This window comes from Phytophthora sojae (assembly GCF_000149755.1).
Source record: "Phytophthora sojae unplaced genomic scaffold PHYSOscaffold_5, whole genome shotgun sequence".
NCBI classification, from domain to species: Eukaryota; Oomycota; class Peronosporomycetes; order Peronosporales; family Peronosporaceae; genus Phytophthora; species Phytophthora sojae.
In genome coordinates this window covers 5,316,070-5,325,670 of record NW_009258119.1, presented here as the reverse complement: position 1 = coordinate 5,325,670, position 9,601 = coordinate 5,316,070, and the positions used below count along the sequence as shown (strand labels likewise).

The window sequence follows — 9,601 nt, the reverse complement described above, 5'->3', positions numbered from 1 at the left end:
AGATAGATACATGACTGAATAGATTGCACATTTAAACTATACCTCTTGTGCTAGTTACCTCTTGCACAGTGAAGGTGTGCAACAACTCCAGTTTAGAGACTTCCGTGCACCACATGAAGTTGAAGTGGTGCGATCTTCCAGCGACGCTAACGGATGGGAAGCCTCGACGCCAACTACGCGCTGCTGAGCGATGTGAGCGCGCGCAACCGCGCACTGCAGGCGCGTCTGCGCGGCAGCCTGCCGCTGCTCTGGACGGACAACGCGCTGGTGATGACGAGCGCTGCCCCTCGCCGGCGGCGCGTTGGGCTGCAACCTGAACAGTCGGCGGCGGCGGGCGAAGCGGATCAAATGCTCTTGGCTCTGGAAGGGCAGGCGGGTCTGCAGGTCAGTCAGCGGTACAAGCGCCGCGTGGAGTGGGAGGTGGCGAGGCGCATCGCCCGAGTCGACCGAGAGCTGCAGCAGAATCCGCCGGCGCAGAGATTCTGGAACCAGAAGAGGAAAGAGGAGGCGACGTCTCGGCCTTCGCTGTATCGGCAGCGGGCTAAGGGCGCCCAGGGGGCTATTGGCCGACGAAGAGCTCGGGGAGAGGTAGAGGGAAGCCATGAGGATAAGGCTGGGGAGGGGAGAGCTGGCGTGAAGACGACGAGGGCACGGTTAAGAGTCTCGAGTGATAAGGCAGTGCAGAAGACGAGGGCGAAGCCGAGGGTTATAACATACGCTGGTGACAATGAGAAGAAATACGTGAAAAGCGTGGCGATTAGTCCACTTCCTCTCGGAAGGGGGAGTGTAGAGGATAAGGAGAACGTGGTGCCGAATGCAGAAATCACAACACAAGAACCGAGCGCTGTGATGGAGGAGCCGCTGTGGGATGATCCTGCCACAAAGGAACCGATGAATATGAGGCTGGTTGATGATTTGCATGCGGATGAAGTAAAGGAGGATAATGAAGCTGCGGAGCCGGTGGTTGACCGTGGCTCGAAGTCGAAAGCTGATGTAGTACCAAGCTCACCTGAGGAAGCTGTACATGACACTACCCCGCAAGCTCCTAGTTCCCCAGCGAAGGAGTTTGGGTTTAGTGCTCGAACAGACGCCCTTGGTAGAGTGGATCAAGCTAGTGATGCTGATGTGGCATCAGTAGTTGACGCTTCAAGTCCCCGAAGAAGGAAGCCACACCCAGAAGATCGCCCGTCGTCGTCAATAGGCAGGCAGGTATTATCCGATTTTCGCACGATGCCATCGGTGGCTTCATTTGGCGCGCGGCCAATACTCTCTGCCGATGGTCTTGGCACGATATCAAACACGCGTTTGAACGCGGACGTGCTTCGCCGGCTTTTTAGTGACTTGGACACGGACAAAGATGGCCACGTGAATCGCATCGAGACATGTATGGCACTGCACCGCTTGCAGATTACCGTTTCAACCGCGAAAATCATTTCGTTCTTTCGCCATATTCACTCTCCAGCTGAAGGACAAGCAGTGCGCAGTCGAAATACGCAGCACTTGCTGATGAAAGAAGTCATCAATTACAAAGAGTTCGTCGCTTTCGTTACCGCTGCGTACGACCAGCAGCAACAGAAAAAATCGTTACACCGCGGCTCACTAGTGCGGATATCAAGGAAAGAGGATCAGGACAGCGCTTTACCAATACCGGCTCCGTCGACGTCGATTCCAATATATTCGCGAAGAATGGATTCCCCGAGGACGAAAAATTCAACTCGTGCTCATACCCCCCTTGCGAGAGAGCAAGAGGTTCGAGTGTACGAAATGCCTGATGCTGACCATGAACCTGATGCACTCGAGGAACGAGTTATAAGAGAAATCCCGGACCTTTTGGTTAGCAGAATGCTATCGGAAACTACTAACGAGGCAGCCAATGAAGCTGCAGCTTCTGTAGTACGCAAGAGTTTGGAATCCCTTGTCGGGAAAGAATCAGTCGATGATCAAACTGTCAAGGAGATCACCCAAGAATTAATTCGGGAGCAACTGAGAAATATTGGGCAATTTAACCAGAATGATGAAGACGATGTCACCGGGTTGAGACGAGCTGCTGCGTACTACAATGAGCAAATGGCACAAGGTAACGTTGATTCCGACTCTGTTGCTGACAGCTCGAGCTCTGATAATTTGGAAAATTGGGTTGATGTCCTTACTGAAGAGCAAGTCAGTGGCTTAGTGCAGCGAATTTGGAAAGACAAACAAGCCAGCCTTCATCACGCGTCTGTCGGGGCTGTAGATGACTCGAATACTGAAGACCCTCCCACTGATTTCCCAGAAGATCAAACTGCGAGATGGATTGACGAAGCGACAGATACTAACGAGCTCGAGGTTTCCAAAGTCGCGATCCTCTCTGAAAAAGCTGTTCAAGCTTCCAGCGACGATTGTCAAGAAGAAACAACAGCAAGTCCTGAAGCTGCAAGTATCTGTGTCGCCGAGGAAAATCATGGAGAAGATGCCGTGAGCTCGGCCGAAACGATTTCTAGACCAATTCTCCCACAAACCCAATTCGCAAGAGCTATTCAAACTTCTCTCGACCCCAGTGGTTCTGGGCCGCACGAATTGTTTCGGCCTGTGACTTCCATCCAGATATTGCAGCAATTACGTCAGCAAAGGCGAACGTACCAAGCCACGCTAAACAGCCCCAATGATGATGAAGAAGTGACAATTTTTCAAGCGCCAAATGTGTCTAATCGAGGTGGCGACATAAGTGCTACACGCGTGAATCTCCAGATGAAGACACCTCTGTTGTCATCCGAAGTTGACCTTGAGAGTGCTGCCTCTCGAAGCGATATCACCGACCAAAGTCACCAGCACAGTCAAGAACACGACTTATTGCCTTTACCGACCACCGAGCCAGTGCTTCTCACGGAAAAATTCCTTAACGTTGGCGAATCTGTGAGCAATGCTAGCAGCCACGAATTCGTGGTCCGGGGAAGTATTTCGATGAGCAGCAGTGGACTCAGTTCGACCTCAGACAATCACCATCTACATGGTATGCACCAAGAAATTGACCACCTCCAACGCTACACAAGATCGGCCCCCAGACGTCATCGCCCTCGCTGGCGCCGAAGGGCCTTATCAACCTCTGGGAGTAGTGTTCCAGATTCCCTGTGTAGTGCTGAGTTGTCAGAGGGTGAGATTTCGCGAGATGAAGCACTGGAGCTCAGCGATGGGGAAATTTTCGGCGAAACCAAGAGGAACTACGTCAAACGGAAGAATGCAACTCGAGGTATAATGAAGAGCCTCGACGATGAAAACAATCTGCACAGCTCAGTCGAATCCGGAGAACTTCCGTCACTGGTACGTTTCATATGAGCTTTGCTCTTCGCTTACGCTATAGCAAAGAAAACGTACGCTAATGCATTGATCTGAAATCATATAGAGGGAAATCCACGCAGGTTTCCGCCGTCAACTTGTTGCTCAGTCAGTCACCTCGTCAGTTGAATCCGGCGAAATCGAAGACGGCTCTGTTCCCGGTTAGTGCCTCTGTTCAACCGTTCGTCCCAGCCGGAACAGCGCTTAAAGGTCGAACTCTCCGTCGCTGCTCGTGGCACTGCCACTGCCGCCATCAGGGTCCCCCAAGTCCTCCAGGTCCAGCATGTCAACAATCCCTTGATCAGGGCTTCCAGAGCTGTTGCCATCCCCGATGATAGTCCCCAGACCGGCTGCAGCCTTTTTCCCGCTCGCGGGTGGTTTCTCCTCCTTGTCGCTTGAACCTCCAGACACGATAAGTCCCCGCGCACTTTTCGCCTTCTTCGCGCTTTTCATCTCGCCATCACCCTCTTGGGCGGCATTCGGACGCTTGGACGGAGTCATCACGCCCATCCTGGCAGTGCTCGTCTTAGGAGGGACCTTAACATCCTGTTGGAGTTCTTCGTCGTCTCCTGGTGCCATCAGATCGTCCACTGATGGTGACTCCGCGACAGCCCCAAGGTTCTTTGAAAGTCTCGGGTCCTTTGCACGGGTAGGCGCTTTCTTCTTTTGGGACTGTCGGCGGCGCTGTCGCTTGGCTTCTTCATTCTCCATGTGCTGCTTCCACACGAGCTCCAGACCGTACTTCTGCTGCAATTCCTCCTGCGCGTCGCCCAAGTTCGCCTAAGACACACAACCGGAGATCGCGAGTAAGTGTTCAAGTGATTTACGGGGGGGGATTGGAGGACATCACTGTTAGTACCTTCCCGTCTTTCAATGAGTGGACGATCGCCTCCACGGCCTCGGCACGGGCCTTCAAGGGATCCTATGATATTGCACGAGCGAAAAGATGCATCAATGTTGGGAAGCGCATGGTTACAAGATATGAATCGAACCTCTGGGAGCTGGATGTGCGCGGCCTCGCACTTGGAGATCAGATCAGCCAGCGATCGCTGTGCTTGGCGGCGATTCATTTTCTTGGCCGAAGTCTTAGGCTCTGGCGCTGGGGTCTGCGGTTGTTATATTGTTCAGACAAGGAAACACTGGGACGGGGATTTATGTTTTTCTCTGGTTGAGAACTTCAACTGTTGACACAATGTCATTCTCTTTCATATTCATGCACATGCAATTCATTCGTCTGCAAAATGCATGGTCGTCTCAACTCAACTCAACTCACTTCGCCACTGGGAGGGCCTCTTCGTCACCCTCGTACTCGCTCAGAGCAGCAGCCAGCCCTTCGTTCAGTAGCTGGTCGACTTTCGTAGCCACCGCCGTGCCCACACGCTCGAGCTTCTTGGCTTGAGCTCCCGAAGTGATCACCATCTTGCTGTCGCGGATCTCCTTCGCCGCTCGGAAGCGCGAGAGTCCGCGCTGCGAGTGTCCGTGGTGCATTTCGTACTGGCCCAACTGCACCAGCTGGTCCACCAAAGGCTGGTTCTCGTCTCGCGAAGCCGGCAGCGCCTCCACTTGCTCTTGCAGGCGGCTCTTCTTCTGGTACTTGGTCTTCTTGCTGCTCGCCACGGGGCTCATAGCGGTGACCAGCCCCGACTGGTTGCCCGGGGCTTCGTCGCTGTCGCTGTCACTCTCTGGTATCAAGTTGCGCCGGGCGCGCTTGCTCGGCATGTCTTGCATGAGCGTCCGCTTCTGCCGACGCGTCAAGCGAGGCGAGGCAGCAGCAGCGGCTGGCTTGGCCTCTGCTGCGTTATCCTCTGCGTTGAACTTGGCTTTGAGCTGCTCGAAGGCTTTCGGGATCTGCAGATACCCCAGTCCTTGGTGCTTGGTGTTTCGCAGCGCAGCGATTGCCTCCCGAAGTGCCTGCCACGGGTTCTATTGATGCAGAGGCAGTAGAAGTTTGTTAGTAGTGATCTCTTGATGAGTGTAAGTTGAGAGCCTCCTTACGTCCGGCAGCTGCACTCCCTGCTCCTCGCACTTCATCAGCAGGTCCGAGATGGCCGATTCCGCCTTCATCTCCGTCAACGGTGTTCCCTATCAATACGTGGCACCAACTCTCGTTACCCTTAGTAGGAGAAAACTCCAACTGCAGGAGAAAACTCCAACTGCAGGAGAAGGAGGAGAAAAGTATTCTTCCGCCAGGTCTCAGCCTCACCCTTCCACTTCAACTTGCATTTATGTGCACCACCTCAAATCTATGTATTCAACACCATCTTTTCAAACGTTTGAATTCGAAAGAGAAGAGGCAGATTTCGCGGCGACCCTATAGCCCCATCATTTCTCCATCCTCCGCTCCTCCGCCACGTCAAATAGGGGATCGTCTCTCTCTATCTCTCGCACCTTATCACCCAGACAGCCCCAGCGAGTACAGTATGCAGGACGGAGGGCTCTTCATGATGTCCCCCATGACCGCCGCCGGCGAGGAGCGGCTGCGCCAGGCGCGCGCGTGCATCCGCAAGACGTTCGGACCAGGCGGCGCCGGTCGCCGCACCAAGCGCGCGCTGGAGATGCCCGCGGCCCCTCCCACGCCCGCCAAGACGCCGCGCACCAAGATGCGCCAGCGCATCGCGCAGGCCTCGCAGCTCAGCGCGGAGCAGCTCTTCTTCCAGGAGTTCGGCAGCTGCGACGAGCTCATCAACACGGAGTTCGACCTGGCTCGGCCGGTGGGCCACCCCGTGCCCAAGACCCGGCGCTTCGGCTCAAGCGACGCCGCTGCAGCTTCGACACTGCCAGCACAGCAGCAACACCAACACCAACAGCAGACGACAGGGGCCCCCACCAGCTACTTCAGCTTCAACGCGACCTCGACGTCCTTCACCAGCTCGCTGCCTGCACCTTCCACTGCTACGCTGAGTCAGCTGGCACGACCTTCGCGTATCCGCACGCCCCGCAAGGCGGCGATCAAGAGAGGACGTGCAGGAGAAAGCAGCGCTGAGAAGGAGCTTGTGCTGAGGAAGCCGAGACTCGGTGAGCCCGCGGCAGCGAGAGGCATCAACTACTCTAGCTCAGCAGCAGGCTCGACGTTCGGTGCTCAGGCCATCCCAGCGCGCAAGTCGCTGGCTTTTGTCACCACGCGAGCAGACCACGTGACGCAGCCCAGTGGACCCAACAGGTTCTACTCGAGGGCGTCACCGAGCAAGTTCCAGTTCTCGTCCAACGCGACGCGTCTGTTCTCACAGCGGCAGGCGCCGCTGCGGTAATTTATCCCATGTTTCGTACCTGCCGTGGGCAGGTCAAAGCGTCAAGACACAGCATGCAAGATTTCATTTGATCGTAGAAGTAGCGTGCAGATCAGCGAGATGAGAGAGACTGACAGTGTAGTTGTAGCCCCGAAGAAGAGTAATACTACGAGTACAATTTGCAATCGCGAGTGCGTTCATTGTTCCTGTACGTTGAAGTCCTTGTCGATCTACATCCGATCTTTTCCTCTGAGCGGCACTAACAACTGGCATTCTAATAGATCATGGCCTCCATGCGGTTCAGCCGCTCGTTGGTACCCGACGGTAGACGGAACTTGATCATGCCGGCAAATGTGACGAGGAGCTCGGCCTTTTCGCGCAGGGCAGCGACGCCAGCACGCCGCAATTCACCCGAAGCTTGCGTCTTCGGGCGGTCGGCATCGCGCACAAGGCACTCCATGTATCCGAGCAGCAGGATGTGGAAGTTCTGACGCACACTCTCGTCGAAGGCGAGGAAGCGGTCCACGCAGAGCGCCAGGTTGCTAGAGTTCTGCGTAGGCACAACCTCCAGCTCATCGACAAACGCGATGGCGTCCTCGTACTGCTGCTTCTCGTAGATCTCGAGGAAGATGCTGATGTTCAGCAGCGTCTGGAAGGCAATTGCAGCGGTGCGCGCATGCCGGTTCGCGATTGTCTGCACCCACGGGAATCGCATCCATTTCTCGGCGAACTCCTTGGCCTCACGGAACCACTCCTCGCGCTCTGGCCGAGTAGCGGACAGGGTCGAGCTGAGCTGCGAGTTGAGCAGCACAATAACACCCTCGATATCACCAGCGCTCTTCAGCAACGCAAACGCATCGTGCGGGCGACCACGAGCCTCGGCCTTGCGTGCAGCCGAGAGAATCAGCTCCTTGACCTCATCTTCAGGCTCGTCCTTCAGCAGGTGGTCGTACAGGCCGCGCGTACGCGAGCCGTCTGTGTTGTTTGTGAATCCAGCCAGCACGTCGAACTTGCGCGTGTCGAGCAGTAGCTCCGCAAGCAGCTCTTTCTTCGCTGCCAAGTCCGAGATGCAAGCCACGTAGTCGGCCGCCTCCGCGGCGTTGGCGCGCTGGAAGCCGTGGATGTACTGGCGAACAAGGCGCACCAGGTCGATCGTCGTCTCATCCTCCTCTCCCATCGAGAACGATGTGCATTCCAGAAGGCCGAAGTGGTTCAATGTGATCGCGAAGTGCACCGCCTCGAGCAGGAAACCCTTGGATGCCAGGTATTTAATCGCCTTCTCGAACTCCTGCGTGATCAGTAGAATTTCGAAGTACAAGAATGATGTGAAGTTGCCTCCACCCGGCTGGGCTCCGCCTTCGAAGTGCGCCGGTCCAAACCTCTGGATACTCTGGGAGAGCTTTGTAATTGTGTACGTGCTGTCCGGGCCCGAGCTTGTCGCGGCCACGCGCTGGATGAAGCAAAGGCGCTGCCACAGGTAGTCTTCCACAGTAGTCAGGACACGCGACTCGCTCGCATTCACATTGCCGAAGCACAGGAGGTTCACCACGCAGCGCTCGAACGGGTTCACGACAGGGACAGCGTCGATCGAGGAGCTGACCAAGCGGTGGTAACGGTCCACTAAACGGTCAAACTCAGCAGGGAACTGCTTCGAGAACGCGTTCAACGGGTTGGCATTGCGATCCGCGTAGAGGCTCTTCTGGTGCGCACGGTATCTTAGCGCACACACAACGTCAGCGTCAATGGGGGAGTCCGCGCCCGACAGGCTGGTGGCGAGGTTGACAGCTTCCTGGTCGCCACCGCAACGGAGGCAGTAGTAGATAATCGCCCAAATGTTGTCGACGTCCGTGCCGCTGCCACTGCCGTTAGCAGTGTAGCGCGAGCTGTGCAGGTGCTTCACGAACGCGCGAATCGTCGACACCAGGTCCGGAATGCCGCCAGTAGCGAGGTTGTTCTTCTGCACCGTTTCCTGCACAAAGGCCCGGAACTGGTTCTCGAGAAACACGCGCGCGCCGAAGGCGAAGCGGTGCTGGAGCAGCGTGCGCTGCGCCTCGTCGCTTCCCTCCCTCACGGCAGCGAACTCCCGCTCCGCCAGCTTGGAGGCGTTGGGATGGGTAGGGTCTCCACCGGCCAGCATGCCGTTCACCAGCTGCCAGCACTTGAGCACGGCCTCCCATTTGGATCCCGTGACCGAGACGGACACGTTCGAAGAGCACACGCGCTGGAAGTGGCGCGCGAGTTCGAACTGGCTGCGCGTGTTGGGCACCCTGCTGCTGTTGAGCTCCTTGATGGTCGAGTAGTACTGCTTCATCTCCTCCGTCATGGCGTTCTCCACGTGCAGCTGCGACATATGCAGGGACGGCGTCATGGAGCTGGTCGTGGACTGGAAGCGCGGCTGGCCCGCGAAGCCCGCGCCGCTGAGACCCAGACCCGACGCCGGCTCCAGCGCCTGGCGCTTCTCACGAGCTGCAGAGGCGAAGATGCTGCCCGCAGCCTCGTCCTGCTCCAGCACGCGCGGGTAGTTGCGGATGCCGAGCGTCTTGGCGCCGCCCAGGTCCTCCAGCAGCCGCTGCTTGGCGTCCTCGAAGTCGTCGATCATGGCGCGATTCATGCGGTCGTGGGTGGCCTCCACCGTGCGGCGGTTGACGTCCTCGATGGCCGTGAGCACGATCATCTCGTGGTGGTGGGCCAGATACCCTTCGAGGTCCGTCTCGCCCAGCGGCGTCTCGGGCTCGAACTCGGGCGCGATCTCGAACTGCTGCAGCTCCTTGCTGAGCTTCTCGGCGTCGATGCCCTTGGCTGCCAGCAGGAAGTTGGCCTTGTCGGCGCCCGCGGCGGCCGGGCGCTTGCGGCTGCCGGCCGGGGCCTGCGCGCGCGACGCGTCGTCCAGCTGCTCCAGGCGCTTCTCCAGCCGAGGGATGCCCAGCTCCCCGAGTGATGTCGTCAGCTTGAGCGAGCTCTGGTACAGCGCCCGGAAGTCCACGTCGTTGGAGGCCATGGCGAGCGGATCGAGAGGGGGCGGAGCCTACTTACTGCCTGGCTTCCCAAAAAGCAATGGAGGG

The 9,601-nt window shown here is 57.1% G+C and overlaps 5 protein-coding genes across 5 annotated transcripts; 2 read left to right on the top strand and 3 right to left on the bottom strand.

The window, feature by feature from the left end:
- Positions 1–153: 153 nt before the first annotated feature.
- Positions 154–441, top strand: PHYSODRAFT_404002 (hypothetical protein; the record flags this gene model as incomplete). Its single annotated transcript, XM_009531499.1, has 1 exon — positions 154–441. A coding segment is annotated over one exon (288 nt), but the record flags the coding sequence as incomplete, so codon positions are not given.
- A 3,075-nt stretch (positions 442–3,516) lies between these two features.
- On the bottom strand, positions 3,517–4,382 carry PHYSODRAFT_507596 (hypothetical protein; the record flags this gene model as incomplete). The annotated part of the gene is made up of 4 exons (XM_009531498.1): positions 3,517–3,837; positions 3,922–4,092; positions 4,172–4,234; positions 4,305–4,382. The coding sequence occupies 4 exons, from the start codon at positions 4,380–4,382 to the stop codon at positions 3,517–3,519; spliced, it is 633 nt and encodes a 210-aa protein (XP_009529793.1).
- A 199-nt stretch (positions 4,383–4,581) lies between these two features.
- On the bottom strand, positions 4,582–5,376 carry PHYSODRAFT_302410 (hypothetical protein; the record flags this gene model as incomplete). Its single annotated transcript, XM_009531497.1, has 2 exons — positions 4,582–5,235; positions 5,308–5,376. The coding sequence occupies 2 exons, from the start codon at positions 5,374–5,376 to the stop codon at positions 4,582–4,584; spliced, it is 723 nt and encodes a 240-aa protein (XP_009529792.1).
- A 377-nt stretch (positions 5,377–5,753) lies between these two features.
- Positions 5,754–6,560, top strand: PHYSODRAFT_506899 (hypothetical protein; the record flags this gene model as incomplete). The annotated part of the gene is made up of 2 exons (XM_009531496.1): positions 5,754–6,035; positions 6,120–6,560. The coding sequence occupies 2 exons, from the start codon at positions 5,754–5,756 to the stop codon at positions 6,558–6,560; spliced, it is 723 nt and encodes a 240-aa protein (XP_009529791.1).
- A 253-nt stretch (positions 6,561–6,813) lies between these two features.
- Positions 6,814–9,537, bottom strand: PHYSODRAFT_302408 (hypothetical protein; the record flags this gene model as incomplete). The annotated part of the gene is made up of 1 exon (XM_009531495.1): positions 6,814–9,537. The coding sequence occupies one exon, from the start codon at positions 9,535–9,537 to the stop codon at positions 6,814–6,816; it is 2,724 nt and encodes a 907-aa protein (XP_009529790.1).
- Positions 9,538–9,601: the final 64 nt, after the last annotated feature.